At 46.1% G+C, this 25,337-nt stretch overlaps 1 protein-coding gene across 1 annotated transcript in view; it reads right to left on the bottom strand.

The window, feature by feature from the left end:
• The window catches only part of LOC134211981 (ER degradation-enhancing alpha-mannosidase-like protein 3), a 46,811-nt gene that overhangs the window by 12,808 nt on the left and 8,666 nt on the right, over positions 1-25,337 (bottom strand). Inside the window, exons 3-9 of the mRNA XM_062689419.1 lie at positions 10,092-10,244; positions 9,869-10,022; positions 9,243-9,806; positions 9,094-9,183; positions 8,757-9,009; positions 8,432-8,694; positions 8,128-8,359 (exon numbers count right to left, since the gene is read on the bottom strand). Coding sequence (XP_062545403.1) covers positions 8,128-8,359; positions 8,432-8,694; positions 8,757-9,009; positions 9,094-9,183; positions 9,243-9,806; positions 9,869-10,022; positions 10,092-10,244 — 1,709 coding nt within the window. The remainder of the gene's footprint in view (positions 1-8,127; positions 8,360-8,431; positions 8,695-8,756; positions 9,010-9,093; positions 9,184-9,242; positions 9,807-9,868; positions 10,023-10,091; positions 10,245-25,337) is intronic.

Here is a 25,337-nt window from a genome sequence, read left to right as displayed (position 1 = left end):
CAAACTAACAATTTCCATTTTTTATGTACTAAAATATTACATTAAGATACTCATTTGTCTTATTATATTATGTTGTAAAAATATATTGATTTTTCTCTAAATTGAGCCCACAAAATTTCGAAATGAAAAGTGAAATTTTTTTTGAGGGGCATTGATGATTTTCGGCGGAAAAAAATTTGTTTTATTTTTCAAAATCAAAATGTTTACTCAAGTACATAGTATGCATAGGCCAAAAGTTTTTTTAATATTATTGACTGGCGGCCAAAAGTTTGGGTTCACCCACTATATGGTAAACCGGCCATAAGTTTGGGTTCATTCTGCTGGTATGCGATTTAATTCATTTTTAGCGAATATTGTCTGAAGTACAGTTTTTGATGTTTTGTTTGGAAACTCACTTTCTTCAATGTATATTTTGCCTGAAAAAAATATTCTGGATAAAAATTTTGATTTTTAAAAATAAAACAAAATGTTTCCGTCGAAAAATAATCAATTCCCCTCAAAGATGATTAAAATTGGGTTTCATTTCACTTTTCATTTCGAAATAAAATTCTGTGGGCTCAATTTTGAGAAAAATCAACATAGTTTTACAACATGAAACAACATGAAAAATGAGTATCTTAATGTAAAAAAGGGTCATAGTGTGTCTAGCGTCACAAAAAGTGAAGAAATGTTAAAGTATAATAAGAAAACAAAAACCATTCGATTTTGGCAACATAAATGTTCCGAACGTGATGCCAAAATCGAATGGGGTTTATATTTTGAGTTTTAAAGTTTTGACATTATATAGGAAACATACAATCTTAACAATATGATTGACACCTTCTTTAAAGCATGTGCTGTTCTTTCGAGTTTTACTGCATGTTGCTATGATATTGCATATGACAAGCATTTTCCAAAAATGTTGATGCCTTCTTTGAAGCATGATCAGATCTTTCAAGTTATACTGTTTTCATATGTCGACATTGCCAAAACATATCTGATACATTGTTTTTTATACCTTTCTTTTTATAAATTCCTGGTTTTATTGTATTGTAAAAGTGATTTGCAATATTTTAACGTTAGTTTGTATTTCGCTTTTTGATCACATGCACATGGCTTTATTTTGCACCTACAAAAAGAATTTCATATAACAATATATTTCAATCGTTTACACCTATATGTACCTATTATGCCAAACGACCATTAGGCCAATCGACCATTAGGCCAAACGACCATTAGGCCAAACGACCATTAGGCCAAATGACTTTAGGCCAAACGACCTTATGCCAAACGGCATTAGGCCAAACGACTTTAGGCCAAACGTGGCACAATCTCCCGCAAGCGCTCTACTATTGACTTTTGTTACAAAATCGGATCTACAGCTTTTAAACGAGAATCTGTTGTTAAGGATATTATTATTATTTATTCAGACTAAGGCCGAAGTGGCCTGTGTGGTATATAAGAGTCTTCTCCATTCGGCTCGGTCCATGGCTACAAGTCGCCAACCACGCAGTCTACGGAGGGTCCGCAAGTCATCTTCCACCTGATCGATCCACCTTGCCCGCTGCGCACCTCGCCTTCTTGTGCCCGTCGGATCGTTGTCGAGAACCATTTTCACCGGGTTACTGTCCGACATTGTGGCTACGTGCCCGGTCCACCGCAGTCGTCCGATTTTCGCGGTGCGAACGATGGATGGTTCTCCCAACAGCTAATGCAACTCGTGGTTCATTCGCCTCCTCCGCGTACCGTCCGCCATCTGCACCCCACCATAGATGGCACGCAGCACTTTCCTTTCGAAAACTCCCAGTGCGCGTTGGTCCTCCACGAGCATCGTCCAGGTCTGCTGTCCGTGTTTAACCGTGTAGCTGTGGGCAAATTCTTCGATTTGTTTGAAAATACCATCCGTTTGAAGAATATACTGGATTACAGAATTTATAACGTAGACGAGACTTCCATCATTCCGGTGATACATATTTTAGTTTTACTTTTTTCTTTTACAGGTCCAGTCCAAGCGTTCCAAGCTTTACGGGGAAGGCGGCAGCTAGGCTGCCTAACTACAGCTGAAAAGGGAGTGTTAAGCACTGCATGCATATTAAGGTGGCTCAAAAAACACTTTTTCAAATTTTTTGATGGGCCGCCCTCTTATTCGGTTCTATTTGATGCCCTGATGCTCTGGACAGAATTTTAGCCAAATCGGTCAACGTTTGGGCAGTGCTAAACTCGTTGGAAGTTTATATGGAAAAATGTATGCAGAAACATCCAAAAACAGTGATTTGCAGTTGGACGGCACAATTTAAGATCTAGAACCATGATACTCATTCAGTTCTTGTAAGGGGTCGTACACTAATTACGTAAGCACTTATGGGGGGAGGGGGGTCTGCCATTTTCTTACGTAATATAAATAAAAAATGATTTGTATGAGAAAAATCTTACCGGGGGGGGAGGGGGGTTTGGAAAACCTAGAAAAAATGCTTACGTAATTAGTGTACGGCCCCTAAAATAAAATACAGAATGTTATGCTGAAAACCGCGAGAAGATTAGAGTTTATTACGCAAAGATATTAGTATTTTACTGGAGTGTTGTAGGGGTGAATTTATTTCTTTTCAAAGGTAAAAGAAACGAAATTTGCTCAATCCTCACTTCAGAGAAATGCTAATAACTTAGCCGGGCAAACTCAAATCTTCTCGCGGTTTTCTGCATAATATTCTGTAATAAATTCTCCAAGATCTGAATGAGTATCATAGTTCTTCATCGTAAGTTGTGCCGTCCAACTGCAGTTCACTGTTTTTGGATGTTTCTGCATACATTTTTGCATATAAACTTCCAACGAGTTTAGCACCGCCCAAACGTTGACCGATTTGGCTGAAATGGCTGGTATTTCAGTAACCGAACACTTTGTACCACTTTTTGTGATATTCCCACGAGTTAGGATGACAGACAAGCTGAAGCTAGGGGCTCCTCCAGGGACTGTTTTTCCTGCAATTCCAGCGGTTGGATGATTTGAACATTTCATCCGGCATACAAAATCGTCGACAGAGGATCCTGTTCTGCAGGTACTCGACGGTCATAGCATCCATACAAAAAATCTTGAATTCATTGACCGAGCGATGGAATGTGCCTTCACGTTATTAAGCTTGCCGCCCACTGTAGCCATAAATAACAGCCAATGGACCACTACTTCCGTTCAACCGATTTACATTTTCCGACAACGATTTCGTTTACTAGCTGCTTTTTTGAACTCTCGGATTTTATGGAGAACAGTGTTATAGATCCAGAAGAAGCAGCCGCTCTCATCGGTGCCAGAAAATTTGGCCGCCACGTTGTGGATTGGTTGCAATGAATGCTTCGATAGCATGTGCTATTTATACTGCGGATAAACTTTACACATCTATATGAGGGCCATGGAAAATGATCACGAAAGTTGTTGTTTTGTTGCAAGGCACAATAATTGATCTAAGAATATATAATACCTGAATATCACATGAACATACAACTCCAGGCAAAGCTTTGGAGGAATTCAGAAAATTAGAACTATGAACAAATCGTTTAAAGAAGGTATATATATCGGGTACTTATTCAAAATGACGTATGTGATTTTGTAAACAAAGATTCGAACGTATTTTTTTCCAATCTGATGGCACTCTCACGCACACCAAACCACCAACAGGTAGCCGAAAGCTTCCTCTACCTATCTGTGGTGATGGTTTGCGTGAAAAGTACTATCAGATTGGACAAATCGACGTTTGAATCTTTGTTTACAAAATCACATACGTCCTTTTGAATAAGTACCCGAGATATGTAGATTGTATTCAAATATCCCGGCACGGCAAATGCTGGGTAAAGCGTACCATTGATACTTCGCGTACCTCAAGGAATAAAATAGACCCCAGCTCGCGGTCCTTAGCCTCTTACCCAGCAACTTCTATCCCTACCTCCCCGCGGAGTTGGCCGGGATACGAGCAACCTTAGGGAAGATCGGGTAACCAACCCCGGTGGGAACTATGGTCGTATTCTGACAGGGAAGGGGGGTTTGCTCCTCTCCGGAGGTGCAAATCTTATTGGGCGTCTGTTCTCCATGTCAGGATCGGCTCACAACAGGGATCGGCTCATCATACCATCTACCAGAGCTGCGGCAACAGACATGTGCTGGGAACAGCTTTCATAGTGATGGGCGATATGCAAAGGCGCGTGATCGGGTGGCGGCCGATCAACGAGAGAATGTGCAGGTTGAGGATCAAAGGCCGGTTCTTCAACTGCAGCATAATCAACGTCCATAGCCCACACTCCGGAAGCACTGATGATGATAAGGACGCATTCTACGCGCAGCTGGAACGTGAGTACGATAGCTGCCCAAGCCACGACGTCAAAATCATAATAGGAGATTTGAACGCTCAGGTTGGCCAAGAGGAGGAGTTTAGACCGACTATTGGGAATTTCAGCGCACACCGGCTGACGAACGAAAACGGCCTACGACTAATTGATTTCGCTGCCTCCAAGAATATGACAGCACCTACTTCCAACACAGCCTTCCGTATCGGTACACCTGGAGATCACCACTGCAGACAGAATCACAAATCGACCACGTTCTGATTGATGGACGGCACTTCTCCGACATTATCGACGTCAGGACATATCGTGGCGCTAACATCGACTCTGACCACTATCTGGTGATGGTTAAACTGCGCCCAAAACTATCCGTCATCAACAATGCTCGGTAACGACGACCGCCGCGGTACGACCTAGAGCGACTGAAGCAACCCGATGTCACCATTGCATACGCGCAGCATCTCGAGGCAGCATTGCCGGAAGAGGGTGAGCTCGATGGGGCCCCTCTTGAGGACTGCTGGAATACAGTTAAAGCAGCCATTAACGACGCAGCGGAGAACAACGTCGGGTATGTGGGACGAAGTCAACGGAACGATTAGTTCGACGAAGAGTGCGCGCGGGCGGTCGCGCTACAGCAAAGTACCCGGCAGAACGTGGAACGTTATAGACGGAAGCGGAGACAGCAGATCTGCCTTTTTCAAGAGAAGAAACGCCGCCTGGAAGAAGCGGAGTGCGAGGAGATGGAACAGCTGTGCCGTTCTCAAGAAACACGCAAGTTCTACCAGAAGCTCAACGCATCCCGCAAAGGCTTCGTGCCGCGAGCCGAAATGTGCCGGGATAAGGATGGGAGTATCTTGACGGACGAACGTATGGTGATCGAAAGGTGGAAGCAGCACTACGAGCAGGGCCGGATTTATGGGGGGGGCGTGGCCCCGGGCCCCCACAAATCTTATGTACCAAAACCAACCTTTTTTGTACATATTGGGGCCCCCACATACCGTCGGCCCCGGGGCCCCCTTCCGGCTAAATCCGGCCCTGCTACGAGGAACATTTGAATGGCGCTGAGAGTACAGGCAGTGAAAGTCAAGACAGCGGAGGGGATGACTACATCAGTTCAGCGAACGATGGAAGCCAACCAGCAACCCACCTTGAGGGAAGTTAAGGATGCCATCCAACAGCTGAAGACCAATAAAGCAGCTGGTAAGGATGGTATCGGAGCTGAGCTCATCAAGATGGGCCCGGAAAAGCTAGCCACTTGCCTGCACAAATTGATAGTCAGAATCTGGGAAACTGAACAGCTACCGGAGGAGTGGAAGGAAGGGGTTATATGGCCCAAACATACTTTCGAGCGATCACCATCCTTAATGCCGCCTACAAAGTGATATCCCAGATCATCTTCCGTCGTCTGTCACCATTAGTGAACGAGTTCGTGGGAAGTTATTAAGGATACCATTGTGATACCAATTTGACAAGCCGTGTGTAAAACCGTGTCTACAATTATTGTTTATTTGTGGTGTTCTAAGATTCCAAAAAAATATAATTTCACAGTCATTGAATTGTCATTTACTCCTTGTGATGTTCAATAATGCGTTTCTTGTGTTTTGTTGAGAAATAATGTGTAAAAAGTGCAAAATTCTGGGTGTTTCATAGAGGGAATCATGTGTGAATGCATGTACTGATAAATAAACCGAACGTTGGTGCAGTTACGAATGCACATAATGGAAAGCAGAGACTCGATCCATACAGGAAAGATAAGTACCTTATAAAATATAGTGAAGCTAAAAACTACCAAACAAAGGATCTATAACGTATAATAGTAATATATCATATTATTGATGTTTGGTTTATTACCAATCGTCGCCATACTTTTCAGTTATAACAATTGATTTGTGTTTATGACGCGTTGTCACTATTGCATATCGCTTTTCATATGTCTTGAACAACACATACTTCTGTTCTGTGATTTGAAACAACACTACCAGGCATAATATACTGTGACTTTTATAGCAAGCGCACACACAGTGAAGTTAAATAGTACGCAAGAACAATCTTTCATATTCTCTTCTATCAGATTCTGATGTCATCCCGGTTCGAATCAAATTCAATACGTATGCACTAAATGCGCAAAATGTGATCCATTATACACATTTTGTGTATTATGGTGAAAATGATTAGAAAATATAATCATGATTTCCAGATTTTCACAAAATTTGTTTTCTATAAAATTGTTTCAGAGTTTTTTTTTAGTACAAATCTAGTCTGAACAAATTATTTATTAAATAATCATTTGATATGGGTCTCCAAGTTATAATACTATTTGGACTCGGGTAGTCACAATTCAGCATTACTTTAAAATTATAGATGTATTCAAGAAGGGCGTTGTTGGATTTGAAAGTAAATTCAGATATGGCTCTTTTGTGCTATATTAAATTGTTTCGTTAAAGTGATGTGTATAATGGATGAAAAATAATCTTTTCGATCTATTCGTCACATGGGTTTGGCGAAGGAGTTTAATTCTGACGCATGGTCATTTTTTCTGGATTAAAAAGTGTCATCATGAAGGTCTTTAGAAAGGTAATTTCTGTAATACATGCATATCTTCTTGAAATGTATGCTTCGTATGTGTGAATCTAAAAAAATTTCAGTAGTAGTGTATATTATATCACACACATGTGTACTTCAAACATACTTCACAGTCAAATCGTGTTACTGTAATGAACAAATAGTGAATATCTGCAATACTGAAACAGTTGTAGCTTACCGTCCTTACGCACCACAAGTTCCCTAAATGAATCGGACGAAATATCCGTTGAATAATATCATGTAAGTTGAATTTCGTTGCATTTTCATGCCAACTTTCAAAATTACTCGATATATATATTTTTTTAACTTATATAGAACATGGATGAAGACTTACTGCTATCTTCTCAAGATGAGAAACGCTCGGAAGGCTCATCCACTACCTCGTTAGAAGAGTCGATAAAAAGGACCGCCATTTCTCCTGCATCGAACAACGAGAAAAGAGCAAAGCTGAATGCAGTCGATTCGTTGAAACTCATGATAAAGCGCCCAGATGGTAATGTAGATGATCAGTTTTCTGAACAGTTGTTCTTGGAATTAGTATCTCTCCAACAAAACATCCCGCCGGAGAGCATATTGTGAATCTATAAGATTTCAGTAGTAGTTAACCAACCGGTATTTTCGAGCTCTGGCCATGTTCAAGGCATTGGGTGGTTTGCTGCTGTGAACGACTCAGCATGCGATGGCTGAGAGAATCCACACAGAATCTATTTTTAGATGTCCATAATTCATTATCATTGTCATTGCCAGTTCTTCTCTTCATGAGTACATTGTGTCCATTTGTACATATGACAAATCCAGTGATGGTTGCTTTGTTCGGTTGCCATTAATCGAAGTACGTTGGAGGATTTCCTCCGAGAAGAACAGTTTTGTCAATCTTCATCCCTAAAACGCCACCATACAGACTGCGCTTCTAGCGACTGACGAGGGTTTGGTGCAGGGAGGGGCTGGGAATCGAACCCATGGCTAATTCCAATTGAGAAACGCCGGCACCGTTCGTTATTGATTATTTTACGTTTGAGTCACTGAAACTTGCACACTGAGAATACTTAACCAATACCAGTCAGTTGTTCAGTTGATTCGTTGCGAAAGCGCACTTATTCTAATGAAACACTCAGTTCAGTCATGGTTGTCGATCAATGCTAGAACTTTGACTGTGTGTTTTAAAATGATTCTCATACTTTTTGAATCTTACTCAATGCTACGCCAACTTCATCCTGAGAAAATAAAGAAAATACTCACTATTGCAAACTTTGGACGGAGTAGCAAAGACCGCTCTTTGAGAAAGTGACATGTCCCCCGTCAGTTCCGGACCAAAATGGCTCGGACCCGCCTTTAGCACCTGTAGCTCCTCGCCTCCGCGCTGGAATGATACCTCTTGTAATTGCGTTTTCGGAATCGCGTTGGACTTGGAGAGTTCCACCATTTCCTGCATGAATATTAGCCCACGCTCTGCATCCTCGGGTGACTTGGCCTGTAAATGTATATTCAAAAACATAAACCTAAGCATAAATTTATTTTAAAAAAACATTTTAAAAAACCTTACATTGTAGAAACTATGAAGCAGCTGCACCTTTCCCTCGCCTAGAGAAACCATCGTAATACCCATGTCATAAACTGTCCGTAGATGATCTGCATTGCTTGCCTGAAAGTCAGCCGCTCTAAGTCTTTTGGCACTCGATATGCGCGGGCAGACTCCCGTAACCAGGTCTCTAAGGGGACGTCTAACCGTTTCAGGAAATAACTTGTTCGGACTCGGGCAGGACCGCATAAAGTCGAGCATGTTGCCCTCTTCGTGTTCTTTGATGTCTGTGAATGGAAAATATTGATTAAATACCTAATCGTGGCGAGTAGGTAATGGAGACACTCACTGAAAGTATGATTGCCCAGTTGACCCAACGTCAGTGGCAGTAGATGGGCCTCGGTTGTGAAGATGAAGTTTTCGATATTTAGCAACAAATCGGAAGGATCGGAAAACAGCAGGTACAAATATTTAAATGTCTCCGACAGCACATAGGAATCCATTCGGTCCTCGTGCTTACCCGTACGAACGTCATTGACTGCGGCATACCCGCAAGGAACTTTGGCGTGTTTCTGCAGCGCTTTTAGCGCCTTCTTACCGACCTGTATTGAAAGTTTCATAATAATGATAGATTACATTAATTAGAATAATCTAAACACAACAAATAACTTAATTCGCTGCACTACCTGTAGATAATAATGATCTCCAGTTGCGCGGTATAGGAAATATGTGGATTCAATAAACTCCGGTCGTAGGTGGTGTTGTCCCCAGTGGACCTTCAAGTAAAGTGTAGAGACTCAAGTTCTAGTTCAATCAACATATCCGATCTACATACCTGGAAGTCGTAGGTAAATGCTTCGGGAATGAAGGTGTGCATTTGCATCACTTGGTACAACATTTCGTGTGTCTGCACGGCTGGTTTCAAATCACCGGACAGCACCTGCAATCCCGGCCAGAAGGCCAGCAGAGCATCCATGAAGTTTCTCGTTTTGGTGTGCGGGCGATGCATCTGCACATCCAAGAGCATCGGACCCTGGCTGATGTACTTCATAATGGCATTGTAGTGCCGGTTAAAGCGCGCCAAGTAGCGCTCATCACCCAGCAGAATGTAAGACTTAAGGCAGTACTCGTAGTAGGAATCTATACCGGCACCGACACCCGATTCGCGCCGGATCCAGTCCCCGGAATGGACATTTAAAACCGTTCCCATCAGGTCAGAGCTCCGATGACGCATTTTCCATAGGGCATCCATAGCTGCGTGAGCTTTGGCCTCAAAAATGGGTTCGCCACTCAACCTAGACAGGGCGGCAAATTCCAGCAGAATCGTACCAGCACACGCCGTGCATGTTTCTCGAGAGTGACGCAAACTTTCCACTTTCATTCCATGTTTTAGATTGACCTTCAGAAGAACATTGTAATAAGCTTTATTATTGAACATTAAGGTCAGCTGATGATGGTTACCCTTGCGTGTGGAATTCCAGTCGATGTGTTGAACGCTGGCAGTAATCGATAGCCCAGATCCTTTGCCATTTCGAGCAGCTCACCACGGTACCACAGCATTACGTCAGCTTGCTTTTGAACATATTCTGCCAAGATATGTGCCGACAATAGACCGCTGCAATAGGAACATTGTATGTATGAAATATGATGAAAAATGCAACAGTCATTATTGACAGACACTCACCCAACCATTCTGATGTTGGTTTCAAACACGGACACGACGATGTCGTTGTCAAATTTTACGTCCTTAATAACCAGTTTTACCGCTCGCTCAAATTCCTCCAAATCGCCAAGAATTACAAGGGTGTCCAATGTGTCAACGAGCGTCATCGAAAAGCTGGAATTATTAATATTTCTTTTATTCAAAATCATTATACACTTTAGTTACTACAAATTAGTTAACAAAATCGTTCTACTATACTAAATTTGCGGTTCAAGAATTATTTTCTCTTTAGTTGCAAAATGCTTAAAATTATTGTGTTTTATTTGTAACATAGCATTTAATATTTAAAAAAAATCTTTTTGTTTTCTTGGAGTGAATGAATGTTTAGCTTAGAATTATACTAAACTGAATAAGAACTAGGATGGTTCACATTACTTTTGAAAAAAAATTATTTCAAATTCTTATTCCGTTCTATTAATGCATTGATAGGGACCGTACACATATTAAGTAAGTACCTAGAGGGCAAGGGGGGTCTTACGCATCGTATAAATAAAAACCTAGATTAATACACCTAGCGTTGGTGGTGCCTTTCTCGCATTTAGTTAAGACACCAACCTTATATGGGGTTTATATGGTCCGATGTACCATTTTCTTCATAACTTTTAAACGCAATGACCGATCGTTATAAAATTCAATAGTGATCAACAAGGCTTTGTCCCATGTCGAATGAAACTTGTTGCGAGAAAATCGGTTAAGGATTTCTGTACGAAAAGTTGTCTAATGTTTTTTTATAGCTTTTGTGCACACACACACACACATACACACATACATACACACGGACAGACAGACATGTGCTCAGCTCGTCGAGCTGAGTCGATTGGTATATAATACTATGGGTCTCAGAGGCTTCTATAAAAAGTTCGTATTCGGAGCCTTTCGGTACAACTTAGTTGTACGAGAAAGGCAAAAACCCAACTTAATTCACCGAGTGGTGATACTGCCTTTCTCGCATTTAGCCAAGACACCAACCTTATATGGCGCTTATATAGATCGATTCCATTTTCTTAATAACTTTTAAACGGAATGGTTTATCGTTATCTAATTTAATAGTGATCAACAAGGCTTTGCAACTTGCAACTTGTTGCGAGAAAATCGATCAAGAATTAATATATGAAAAAGTGCCTAATGTTTTTTCTGTTTTCGTTTGCACTCACACACATACACACGGACAGACAGACATTTGTTCAGCTCGAAGAGCTGAGTCGATTGGTTTATAACATCATGGTTTTCTGAGAATTCTATAAAAAGTTTGATTTTGGAGTGAAATGTTGTTGTTCGAGAAAGGCTAAAAAATGAGGGGGTTAGAAGCAGAGGGCTGTAAATGAAATTTTGGTCAAAATTGAGTTGACTACAGCAAAAAATGCTTTGGTTGTAATGCTTTGCGACAATATGCTGATATAATTTCTACGATGTTTATAATAAATGTGAAAATTCATAGAAAATTAGTAAATTTTTGAAGTTTTATACAATTTATATTTGTGTTCCAGATTGGAAATTTTTTCCTGTGCATAAAAGTATTATAGTGTTAGCCTCATGATATACGAATGCAGAAGTGATCACTTGGCTTAGAAACCTTGCAATTAATAACTTAGGAAGTGCTTAATGAACACTAAGCTGCGAGGCGGCAATATCCCAGTGGGGGATGTAATGCCAATGAAAAAGAAGAAGATGGAACAAAAAAAATATTGAAAAACTTTGCACCCAAAACTCACAAAACTAAGTTTATGTCACTTTAACCCCTTTGCATTTGACCCCCTCAAATATGTTTATGAAAGATATCTTTCATGGGGGGAACCCATGGGGGAATTTGCTTGCGTAATAAGTGTACGACCCCATACTCTGGACAAAATTTCAGCCAAACCGGTCAACATTTGAGCGGTGCTATCATGTTCATTGGAAGTTAATAAGAAAAAATGCATATTGAAATTGAATATCGTAATACTCATTCAGTTCATGCGTGGAGAGCGTGGAGACGTGACCTTCTAAGAGTTTTTTTTTTCAGAACGGTGTCCTTGCAGGATTACCGCTTGTCGGAATTTTACTTCCGCAAACGGGTCCAACGTAAAACGAAGGCGCGGGTCCAAGCAAAGATCGTAACGGGATCAGTAGGTACAAATAGCGCTGAGAAGCACTGTGGAAATAAAAATAGCTACTGGTACACGCAAAAAAGCGTTCCCGAATTCGTGAACCAGCAAAAATACACCGTGATTTAATTCATGGATTCAGGAACACCAGTCACGTTTTCCAGAACGTTCCAGAAACGTGGCTGTTGTTCACGAAAAAATACACCGTGAACTTGTTAGTTCACGAATTCATGAACGCTTTTTTTGCGTGTAGTATTAAAAACTTCCTTTAGCAAAGAGAACAGACAACCGCACAGTCCTACATCAATGCAAGATCCTAGGAGATCTCAAGATGGCGGGCAGCGTAGTTCGCCTCCACGCGGTGCTCGCTGGAAACGATAGCATATCAACGGCAGTTGAAGGGCTAGGCGACTAAATGAACTACAAACGAGGGAGCGCGGTAGCGCATTGAGGCTGACGCCAGCAAGGTCTCAATTATGGTTCTGGCAGGCACGTCATGGCTATGTGTATGGTATATTGTAATATTGTGAAGCGAGGGCTGGCAGTCTGACATTCTACTCTCTTAGTAGGGCCGGTTGACACCAACTCGAAAGGGCGAGTGGGCTAATGGCTAGGCTATCTTCCGTCCCATAAAACCGTGGCGGGCCTTGTAGCACGCTGCCCAATCCTGCCATCCAGTTTTGCCTACTGGGTGGGAGTAAGCTCAGATGCCCTTTCCTGACTTGCGCTGATCTGGCTCTGAACACGCAAGTGTCAACCCTCGCATGGCCTCCCTGCTTGCCGCAAGGCAGGCATAGATAACCATGGGATCACTAAAGGCGACTACTCCAGTAGGATTCGGCGGCAGCCGCAAGGGGGACCCATATAGCAATGAGCCTTGAAAGACAAAAATCTTTGGAGATGGAGGTGGTGGACCCCTTTGCCAAAAGGGGTCTAGCGAGGTCCCCTATTAGAGAGGGGGAGCTTAAGCAGAGCCTGTTGGTGCTTCGGCAAGCTGTTCGTGTCGCAAGACAAGAACAGGACGCTTATATCAGGCGTGTAGCGGCAGCAGAGAAGGTAGCCAAAGGTACGCAGACCAAGGCCCTCTCCTCCCCTAGCGGTGTTACTGCGGCGAAAGAGGCGACCACCCTTACGGCCAGTGAGGGTAAGAAAACGCCAAGCTCGAAGCGACCCAAACGCGCTACCATTAAGGTAAACGTCGCCTGGATGGTGCACCGGAGCCTGAAGGGCGTGTACCTAAAAAGGTGAAAGGCACTAAACAGGCAAAAATTACTGAGCCATAAGCTGGCCCCAGCCAGACATTGGTATCCGCCGAAGGGGATGCAAATCCTTGGCAGCTGGTCAGTAGGGTGCGGAAGTCGAACACCCCTCGACCTGCGAAGAAGTTGAGAGACAGAGGCGAGGCTTGTGTGATCGCGGGTATGTTACCCATTGGGCTAGTCATACGGGAAGATGAGGAGAGTTTCGAAATTCGCGGAACCAGAGGAGCCCGTAAAACCATTAGAGTCACCTCGACTATCAAGTGGCAACAGTACTGGGATAACTCTTCTAAGGGTAGGTGGACCCATCGGCTGATACCTAGCGTATCGTGATGGGTTAATAGGAAGCATGGAGAAGTTCACTTTCATCTGACACAGTTCCTGTCAGGCCATGGCTGCTTTGGGTGGTACCTACACAGGTTTGGGCATACGGACTATCCCGTCTGCCCAGACTGCCCAGGGGGGCAGCAGGGACAGCAGGAACAGCATGATGTCCAAGGGCTTGACGACCCCTCCCCAGCTGTCTGCGAGTCAGGGAGAACTGCCTAGGGCGTGGTGGGATTTAGCAGTGGGCTCTGCTAAAATCCCTCCCAAAAAACCACAAGTGCCCGTAAGCGGACTCTATCAAAGCGACTGTGTGCCGCTTCAAAAGCACAAGCCCAGGGAGGGAGTGCCAATTGGCATGTGGAGTGTCCCTACTTCGGTAGGGTAATGCGTGAGCTGCTTCGGCAGGGAGTGAGTGATCTGTTTGTGCTGAGGCAGGAGTGTCATAGCGTGTCGCCGCCGCTATGGTCACCTCGAAGCGCAGCAGAAGTCTGAGTATGGACTGCACATGCTAAGGTAAGAGTGTCGTAGCGTAGTATCGTTGATTAGTCCCCACATACCGCTATCGACACCTCGAGGCATGGCAGTGGAGTGTTAGAATAAGTTGTGGAGTGTACCTACTTCGGTAGGGTAGCGCGTGAGCTGCTTCGGCAGGGAGTGAGTGATCTGGTTGTGCTGAGGCAGGAGTGTCATAGCGTGTCTCCGCCGCTATTGTCACCTCAAAGCGCAGCAGAAGTCTGAGTATGGACTGCACATGCTGAGGCAGGAGTCGAGGTATCCCATCGACACCTCGAGGCATTGCAGTGGAGTGTTAGAGAGCGCCGTTGAGGGAGAGTCAGATGGAGCGAATGGTCTTTGGAGAAGCTGCTTCGGCGGCAGGGTAGCAGTGGGTTGTACCCACACACCTACAGTTGTGCACATGTGGTGCATGGGGAGTGTCCCTGCTTCGGCAGGGTAGCGTATGGTCTGCTTCGGCAGTGGTGTGATTGATCTGCTCGTGCTGAGGCAGAGTGTCGTAGCGCAATATCTGTAGGCCCAGGCAGTTACCGCTATTGACACCTCGAGGCATGGCAGCGGAGCGTCCGGGAGAGCATCCAAGTAAGACTCAAATGGAGTGAATGGGGTGCGAGCACCCAAGTCAGTCTCGCGTGGGACGAGTGCCTGTGTGAGCGATAATGAGTGAGTACGCTTAGTACTGCCGTCCCCCAGAAGTAGTACTGCGAGGTAGTTCCTGGGGGAAACGATGGTGGAGCCCAAGGGAGTTTAGTCGGTATTACCGGTATGGTCGAGTCCGACACTCCAGTACACTTCCGTGTGGTAGTTTGGCAACTACAATGCACGTGTACTGGGTTAGTGTGTAAATGCATTCTCCCTTGTAAAAAAAAAAAAAAAAAAAAAAAAAAAAGACTGCCCAGGGGTGGCGGGCAGCGTAGTTCGCCTCCGCGCGGTGCTCGCTGGAAACGATAGCGTATCAACGGCAGTTGAAGGGCTAGGCGGCTAAATGGACTACAAACGAGGGAGCGCGGTAGCGCATTGAGACTTAGGCTGCCATTTAAGTCTCAATTACGGTTATGGCAGGCGTGTTAAAGGTTGTGTGTTTTGTATATTGTTATATTGTGTATTGCGAGGGCTGACAGCCGAGTCATTCTACTCCCTTAGTAGAGCCGGGTGAAACCGACTCGAAACGGCGGGTGGGCTAATGGCAAGGCTGCCTTCCGTCCCATAAAACCGTGGCGGGCCTTGCGGCACGCTGTCCAATTCTGCTGTCTGGTTGGTGACCAGACGGAAGTAGGCTCAGATGAACTCCCTGACTACCGCCGATCTGGCTCTGAACACGAAAGTGTCAACCCACGCATGGCCTCCCTGCTTGCTTGCAAGCATAGACAACCATGAGATCATAGAGGCGACTACTTCAGTAGGATTCGATGGCAGCTGCAAGGGGGACCCATGAGCTATATCTACTCCAGTTTCAAGAGGTAGGGGCGCCGTAGGCGCAACGGGAGACCCCTTCGCAAGTAGGGGTCTAGCGAGGTCTCCTCTCACTAGGGAGGAGAATGGTGTTGAGGCAGTAGCTGGTTTGCACGGGCCCAGCACTACCCCAGCGGGAGGGGTTGACAGCCAGAGCGATGCTCAGGCAGTCAACACACCAGGCGAGCCTTTAACCGGTATCCGGTTAGTCGCCAAGCAGCTCGATGAGATCATCGAGTTCACGAGCGGTCGAAATAATATCAGCAAGGATCTGAAACAGAAACTTCTGGTACTTCGACAGTCGGTTCAAGCGGTAAAACGCGAACATGGCACGCTCACCAGGAGGGAGGTTGGAAGCGAGAAGGAGGCAGGACCCTTCTCCTTCCTTGGAGGGAAGGCTTCGACGCAAGAGGTGATTGGTACCACCCCGAGTGTCGGCGAGGGAGGGACTGCGGCGCGCTCCAAACGCGCCCGGCAGCAGTCAGAGGGTCGGTCCGGTAACGTTAAGCGGCGCCTTACTGTTACGGACAGCGGTACGGTCGAGTCCGATAGGGCACCCGATCGTCGAGAGAGGGCACCCAATCAGGCGAAACCACGAGGGAAGGGCAACGGTGCGGCCCAGGCTACTAAACCCAAGGGTGATGGTAGCCAACCTGCGACGACTGCTCAGCGGACCGAAAATCCCTGGCAGCTCGTTAGCAGATCTAAGAGGAGGGGAGAGGGTCCTCACCCCGCAAGGAAACTTAGGGACAGAGGCGAAGCCTTGTTGGTCAAGACCGACAAAGAGAGGTACGCCGACGTTCTTAAGACCATGCGAGGTGCCGAAAAACTTTCGACACTGGGTGAGGACGTGCGAAGCGTCAGACGCACCAAGGCAGGCGAACTGATCTTGGTGCTGAAGCGTGGAGCAAAGGCGAGCGGTACCGCCTATAAGAGGTTGGCCCAGGAGATCCTGGGTGAGGGAGTGGAAGTGAGGTCTCTGGGCACCGAGGTGACCCTCCGGTGTAAACAGCTGGATGAAGTCACCGAGGCAGAGGACCTCATTTCGTCTTTAAAGGTACAGTGCGATATAGAAGTCGAGCGGTCTTCTATTCGTCTTAGAGGTGGACCTTTTGGCACACAGGTAGCTTGGTTCAAGTTACCGGTAGCGGACGCCAAAAAGGTCCTGGCGGTCGGGAAACTGAAGGTTGGATGGTCAATATGCCCAGTAAGCATATTCCAGCCACCTTTAGTCGAAAAGTGTTTTAGGTGCTTCGAATCTGGTCACAAGTCATGGGAGTGCAAGGGGCCGGATCGAAGTAACCTGTGTCGTCGTTGTGGAGAGGAGGGACATTTTGCACAGGCCTGCGATAAAGCACCAAGGTGCCTTATCTGCGCTAGTAGGAAGCAAGCCCGTAACCATGTTATGGGTGGACCTACTTGTCCCTTCGGTGGTGGCAATAAGAAATCGCCGTGCGGGTAGCACAGCTGAATCTTAACCATTGTGCTACTGCCCAGCAGCTGCTGTGGCAGTCGGTCTCTGAGTCACAGACCGACGTCGCTATTCTTGCAGATCCGTACCGTGTCCCTGTCAATAATGGAAACTGGGTCGCGGACGACTCCAAGATGGCGGCGATCTGCACAACGGGCCGGTTTCCGGTCCAAGAGGTCGTACACACACCTGTCGAAGGTGTCGCCATAGCTAAGATCAACGGGGTGTTCTATTGTAGCTGCTATGCCCCACCACGGTGGCCAATAGAGCAATTCACCCGGATGGTCGATAGGCTATCGTCCGACCTTGTAGGTCGGAAGCCGGTTGTCATAGCGGGGGACTTCAATGCTTGGGCGGTGGAGTGGGGAAGCCGCTGCACCAATCAGAGAGGTCAAGCTTTGCTAGAGGCTCTAGCAAAGTTGGAGGTCGTGTTAGTCAATGACGGCTCAACCAGCACGTTCCGTAGGAACGGGGTGGAGTCGTTCATTGACGTTACGTTCTGTAGCCCCAGCCTAGCCGGGGGACTGGAGGGTCGACGAAGGCTACACCCACAGCGACCACCCAGCCATCCGCTACGTGATCAGCTGTGGTGTGCAGCAGTCGAGGTTGAGAAATCCCGTCAGGTCCGTGGGTGGAAGGCCCAAAGCTTCGACAGCGAAGTATTCACCGCGGCGCTGGGACTGGAGGGTAACACCGACAGTCTTACAGGGGACGCACTGACAGCTGTCCTGTCACGTGCATGCGATGCCAGTATGCAGAGGAGGGCACCACCGAGGAACGGTAGACCTCCAGCATACTGGTGGAGTGCAGCAATCGCAGACCTTCGGTCAACCTGCCTTAGGGCTAGGCGAAGGATGCAGAGAGCTCGCTCTGAGCAGTTGAGGGATGAACGCCGCTTGACGTTCAAAGCTGCGAAGTTGGCCCTTAACAAGGCCATCAGTAGCAGTAAGAGGAAGTGTTTTGACAACCTATGCCTGAACGCCAATGCTAATCCCTGGGGCGATGCCTACAGGATAGTAATGGCGAAGACCAGAGGGGGGCTGGCGCCTCCCGAACGGTCGCCGGAAAGGTTGAATCGCATTATCGAGGTTCTCTTCCCGTCCCATGCCACAAGCCCTTGGCCACAACCAGCACCGCAGAACGCGAGTGCTGAAGTGGCTGAAGTGGCAGCGGTGACGAACGAAGAGTTGCTTGCGGTGGCCCGAACCCTTGACACGAACAAAGCTCCGGGGCCCGACGGAGTTCCAAACCTCGCTCTGAAGGCAGCGATCATGGCTAACCCGGACATGTTCAGGACAGCCATGCAGAGATGCCTGGACGAGCGCAGTTTCCCCGATAGGTGGAAGAGACAGAAGCTGGTGCTGTTGCCGAAGCCTGGAAAACCACCAGGTGACCCATCGGCGTACAGACCAATCTGCCTACTGGACACCACAGGGAAGTTGCTTGAGAGGATTATCCTCAACAGGCTTACCCGTACACCGAAGGTACGAACGGCCTGTCAAGCAATCAGTTTGGGTTTCGTAAGGGTTGGTCCACGGTGGATGCTATCAACTCGGTTGTGAAAACTGCGGAAGTAGCGATACAACGCAAGCGGAGGGAACTCGATTCTGTGCGATAGTGACGCTCGACGTCAAGAACGCATTCAACAGCGCAAGCTGGGATGCCATCGCGCTCTCGTTACTCCGGTTGGGCATTCCGGTGGGCCTGTACAACATTTTGGAAAGCTATTTCCAGAATCGCGTACTCTTATACGAGACCGATGAAGGGTAGTGCTTCTAAAACCGCAGGAGTCCCTCAGGGATCTATCCTGGGCCTGGTGCTATGGAACACTATGTACGATAGTGTTTTAAGACTGAAGTTCCCCAGGTGTTAAGATCGTTGGCTTCGCCGACGACATAACGCTGGAGGTTTACGGAGAGTCGATTGAGGAAGTGGAACTTACGGCGGCCCACGCGATCGCTGTAGTAGAGGAATGGATGAGCTCAAGGCAGCTGGGCTAGCTCATCACAAAACAGAGTTGGTTGTTGTTAACAACCGTAAGTCGGTACAGGAGGCAGTGGTTCGCGTGGGCGACTGTGAGATCATTTCAAGCGGGAGGTGAAGCTCCTCGGGGTGCTGATCGACGATAGACTGAACTTCGGCAGTCACGTAGATTACGCCTGCAGGAGAGCTTCGACAGCTATTGCGGCATTATCCAGGATGATGTCCAATAGCTCGGGAGTGCGCTCCAGCAGACGCAGGTTATTAGCTGGGGTTGCAGCATCTATCCTCAGATACGGCGGTCCAGCTTGGGCCTCGGCGCTTAGCGTCGAACGTAACCTGCAGAAGCTGGAGAGTGTACACAGGCTAGCGTGTCTCAGAGTGATAAGTGCCTACCGCACGGTATCACGGGATGCCGCTTGTGTGATTGCGTGTATGTTACCCATCGGACTAGTCATACGGGAAGACGAGGAGAGTTTCGACATGCGCGGAACCAGAGGAGCCCGTAAAGCCATTAGAGTCACTTCGACTATCAAGTGGCAACGGGACTGGGATAACTCTTCTAAGGGTAGGTGGACCCATCGGCTGATACCTAGCGTATCAAGATGGGTTAATAGGAGGCATGGGAAGTTCACTTCCATCTGACACAGTTCCTGTCAGGCCATGGCTGCTTTAGGTGGTACCTACACAGGTTTGGGCATATGGACTCTCCGTCTGCCCGGACTGCCAGGGTCGACGAAACTGCCGAGCACGTACTATTCGTATGTCCTCGTTTCGTCGATGTTAGAAGCGGAATGCTAGAGGTGTGCGGGAGGGACACTACTCCGGATAATCTTATCCAGAGGATGTGTCAAGAGGTTGATAAGTGGAACGCGGTCTCGGCCGCTACCACTCAGATTGCCAGCATCTTGCAGCGCAATTGGCGCGCCGAGCAGCAGTCGGATAGCGCCGACTAGTGGGTAGCTAGTCTCGAGGGTGAGGTACCAGCGGGTAGTTGGTTAAGTAGTAGCGGAACTAGTGGGTAGTTAGTTATGAGGTAGAGGAACTAGTGGGTAGCTAGTTGTGATTTGAAGCTAGTGGGTAGCTAGTATGTGGGCGTGCGTAGTAGCACGGACCCCTCCCAGAAGTAATGCCGAAAAGCTGTTCCGGGGAGACTCAGGGTCTGTGAACAGGGTGGTTTTAGCGGGTCGGCAATAGCTAAACCCCGTTCGCCGGTAGCCCACCGGTGTCTGGATGCAGATTCCCACCCTACTTGTTACCGACAGAATCGGTAACAATGAAAGGTCATAAAATTAGTTAGTTAAATAAATAAATTATATTATGATAAATTGCCGATAGATGAAAAAAACATAAACATTAGTTAAGAGAAGTATTTGAGAACCCCTGAAGAAAATTAAATTTAAATCTAGTTTATAAAAATCATGAACCCCTCGTTATATGTAAACTGAACCGAATGGGGAGCAGCTTAGAGTACGACAATACTAAATTTGGCATTTTGCCGAGGAATGGAGGACTATATAATGGAGCAGGATGATGGAGGGGAGGAGAGGGGAGGTGTCGAGGATGATGGAGGGAAGAAGAGAGATGGTGCGCTTGAGCTCGGGCACTTAAGTCCGGTATAGGAAGCCAACCACACGTTTTGTGCAATAGTTCCTGACAATAAAATATTGGTTGAAGTGGGTGATAGAATGGAAACAAGTGTTGGTGGAGTTTGGAGGGAGAATTTGGTGTGTTGTTCGCTCAGTGATTTCTGATTTGCACCGCCGTTAGCGTCGGCATGAAAGTCCACTCCACCTCAACGGGACGTTCCGGCTCACGCGATGTCGCTTCCACGCGTGGCCCCCGGATTAACAAACAACCAGATACCCACATTCCTGTGCCTACCGTCAACGGTACAGCGAATATTCTTCAACCCTGCAAATAATAGCCGTGTTTGCCACGGCACGCATCTCTGCGAATTGACAGTGGCCAATCCGCCGCCCGGCGGCGCGTAAAGTCCAAGAATTGCCGTCAGATCATCAAGCGTCGCTCATTCTACGAGTACCACAACATCGGACACGTGGTCCCAGGTATGTCTCCGTCATCTCTCCCCCAACAACGTGATCTCTCCTCCAGCAACAATGGGCCCCAACGAAAAACAAGCATTGTAAGAAACAGAACATTGTAACCCCCCCCCCCTTGTCTTAGAATATAGATTTGATGTCTCGAGTATGCATTTTGTTTTATATAACTAGTACATGACCAATCACCAACACAATTATAGGCCTCTCCCTGGTTCGCTATAGACAGCAGGAGGTAAGTATAGGGTTACTCGGTTTTCCCCGGTCCAAAGCCGACCCTGAGGTAACTGAGAAGGTGAGCTGGCCTGGGCGTATGGACGTCACCACCTCAGGACGTGTGGATGTCCATCGGTAGTTACATACTGGAAAAAAAAAAAAAGACTGCCCAGGGGTCGACGAAACTGCCGAGCACGTACTATTCGTATGTCCTCGTTTCGTCGAAATAAGGAGCGGAATGTTTGAGGTGTGTGGGAGGGACACTACCCCGGATAATCTTATCCAGAGGATGTCAGGAGGGCGAGGTACTAGCGGGTAGCAAGTCACGAGGTAGAGGAACTAGCGGGCTGCTAGTGTTAAAGTTTGAAGCTAGCGGGTAGCTAGTATGTGGGCGTGGGCGTAGTCGCACGGACCTCTTTGGTTGGTTTGGTTTGGTATATTGGACTATAGGCTGTAAGCCCGTTACCCTGCTTAAATATTATACACAAAATTAACTTCCGCTGTACTGCTTCCAGCCGTTGAATGTGTACGTCGTATTGGGGCCGCCACACCACACTCGCGAAGTCCAGTTTAGTCCTAACGAGGCCGGTATATATTGTTAGGATTGCGTGAGGATCGGTAAGATCACGGCCAAATCGTCGGATAAGCGCAAAAAGTTGCAGTGACTCTTTAATGACTCCATTGATATGGTCGTTGAATGTCAGGGACTGATCCATTATTACGCCCAAATCCCGAACGTTATCTACGCGTTGAAGAATTGCATGTCCCAAACTGTACGTAAATGATATCGGCTGAACTCTCCTGGTGTAAGTAATCACCGAGCATTTGCTTGGATTAACGCTTAGTCCATTTTCGCTTACAAATCTTTCGAAGTTGTGAAGATCCTTTTGCAGCAAAATGCAGTCATTAAGGACTTTCACTGGCATGAACAGTTTTACGTCGTCAGCATAGACAAGCACTATCGCGTTAGTCATGAAAGAAGGCAATTGATCCATGACCATGACAAAAAGTAGTGGGCCCAAATGACTACCCTGCGGTACTCCGGAATTAACTTCGAAGGAAGCCGATGAATTCTCGCTTAACTTTTCAAAAGGTCCTAAGTAAAATTTTTTTCATGAATTAATTTGAGTTAATTAATTTTTGAATTAATTAATTTTAATTAATTTTTGACTGCAATCAAAAGCTTTCATGTTTTTGTGTTGATTGCGCTATTCAAATTAAATCATGAAAAAAATGTTACTTAGGTCCTTTTGAAAAGTTAAGCGAGAATTGTTGAAAACTTTCACATACTGAATTCTGCTCAACAGATATGTTTTAATCCATTCGAACAGCATTCCTCTGATAGCAAAGTCTCCTACTGCGCGCATTATGCTATCCACCCCAACAACATCGAATGCCTTGCTCATATCCGTATAGACACAATCAACTTGAAAACCTTTAGACATATAGTCTGTAACCATGAAGCTGAACTCACATAGGTTCGTCACAACAGACTTACCTTTCAGGAAACCATGTTGTGATGTCGAGACCTGTTCGATGATGCGCTCATAGAGATGTGAGTAAACTAGTCGTTCAAATAATTTCGGCATCGCGGATTGGATTGCTACACCACGGTAGTTTTCAGCATTAGAGCGGGATCCTTTCTTGTGGATTGGAGTGACGTGCGAAATTTTCCATAGTTGCGGAAAGTAGCCAGATGACAGCGATGAATTGAAGAGAAAAAATAATGGTCCTGCAAGTTCATCCTTAAATTCCTTTAGGAGCTTAGCTGGGATTCTGTCGGGCCCCGCCGACTTGCTTACGTCTAGCTCCATCAATCCTTGCTCTACTTCATCTCGTGACAAATTCATAGAGTCCGTGGCAGCAACATCTGGAAAATTGATTTCATTTACGGGAGCACTTCGGTAAACACTCTTGAAGTAGTCAGCGAAAAGTTCTGCAGTGTCCTGGCCATTGATGGAAGATTTGTTTCCATTCTTCATCTCCTCCGGAATGCCGACATTCTTCCGTCTGCTGTTCACAAATTTCCAGAAAGATTTAGGATTCTCTTTAATTTCATTTTGAACCCGTGCGATGTACACCTGATACGCTTCTCGGTGCAATACTTTGAAAGTTGCTAAAAGCTGCTTGTAGGAGGCAATATTTTCCGGAGTAGGGTTTCTCCGCTTTTTCTTCCATGCTTTCCGTTTATCCTTGAGAACTTGAATAACAGTCGGAGAGATCCATTCTGGGTACGAGTTCTTCCGAATCGGGCGATCTTTTGATAATGGGGCAAACCATGTGAAAATACTAAACAGCGTAAAATAGAACGATACAACATTGTAGTCTATGCTATTCATCACAGTCACGAGTCCGCAATTCAAAATATCAATCGAGTTCAGAAACTCTCCCGGTAGTAATGCCGCAAGACTGTACCGGGGAGACTCAAGGTCTGTGAACAGAGTGGTTTTAGCAGGTCGGCGGCAGTCAGCCCCATTCGTCGGTAGCTCCCCGGTGTCTGGATGCAGATTCCCACCCTACTGAAAAAAATAAACCGGTCAAAAGATCGATCCCTGTGGAACACCTGCTGACACTTCAATCGACTGCTGACTAGCGTCGGTGTCTACTAACAATACCCTGTTCTGAAAATAGCTTGTCAGAATCCTGCATAGATAATCCGGGACTCTCAAGCGATGCAGGGAATCAGCTATAGCTGCCAAGCTAGCGTTAGGGGCTGTCCATATACCACGTGGACAATTTTGGGGGAGGGTATGTCGACTGTCCACGGTTCATACAAATTTTTGAAAATTTATATGAAGAATTGTCCACGCTGGAGGAGGGGGGTATCTGAAACTGACCAAAACCTGTCCAAGTGGTATATAAACAGCCCCTTATTAAATGCATTCTTTACATCTAGTGTAATCAATGCACAGTACCTGATACCTCTCCTAATCAAACCACGCGCTATCTTAGCCGTTTCCGTTACCGAACGAATTGCTTCGATGGTAGAACGGCCTTTATGGCACCCATACTGGTTACGTCAATCTATTCAGGATCACCCTCTCTAACAACTTACCGGTTGTGTCGAGTAGGCAAATTGGTCTGTATGCCGAAAGCTCTCCCGGGGATCTCGCATGCTTGGCAATAGCACCAACTTCTGCCGCTTCCAACGGTCTGGGAAATTTCCTTGGTCCAGGCAACGTTGGAGGCAGCTCCTGAACATATCTGGAGCGGCAAGAATCGCGTGCTTAAGGACCAGGTTAGAGATACAATCCGGCCTTGTTGCCTTGTTTAGCTTAAGTTTTCTTGCAACGATGATAGGCTCATCGTTAGTCACTAGCGGTACCACGTTCACTGACTCGTACGGTGTGGCGGGTCAGTCCAATGAGTCATGCATCGGGAACAAACCTTCAACGATCCTGGCTGACATCTCCGGGGATTTCTCAGGAGATGTGCTGTTGGTCCTAGCCGTCACTATCCTGTATACATTCCCCCATTGAGTATTATTGGCCATCCTACACAGCTCTTCAAAGCAGGCTCTCTTACTATATTTGATTTCGTAGTTCAGAGCTCTGCTAGCTGTTTGGAACACCCGGCGTCTTTCTAGCCTGTCCGCTTCGGTTCTAGCACGTCGCTTCTAAGGATGTTATCGATCATTTAGTAATTCGCGTTCGATCCTTTAGTAATTCGCGTTCGATCATTTAGTAGTTTGTCAATAACTCATTCCAAAAGCTGAATTTCGAAATGTGTTGTATGGTGGACTTTTAGTGCGAAGCTTTTTCTACAACTCTGCCTAACGGTTTGGTGTTTGAATACCACTAGTAACAGAGTTATAGCTATAGTTTCAGTAACATAGATTAAATGAT

The sequence above is a fragment of the Armigeres subalbatus genome, chromosome 2, assembly GCF_024139115.2.
Source record: "Armigeres subalbatus isolate Guangzhou_Male chromosome 2, GZ_Asu_2, whole genome shotgun sequence".
Lineage (NCBI taxonomy): Eukaryota > Metazoa > Arthropoda > Insecta > Diptera > Culicidae > Armigeres > Armigeres subalbatus.
The sequence above is the reverse complement of the archived record's forward strand: the minus strand, read 5'-3'. Positions and strand labels throughout refer to the sequence as shown.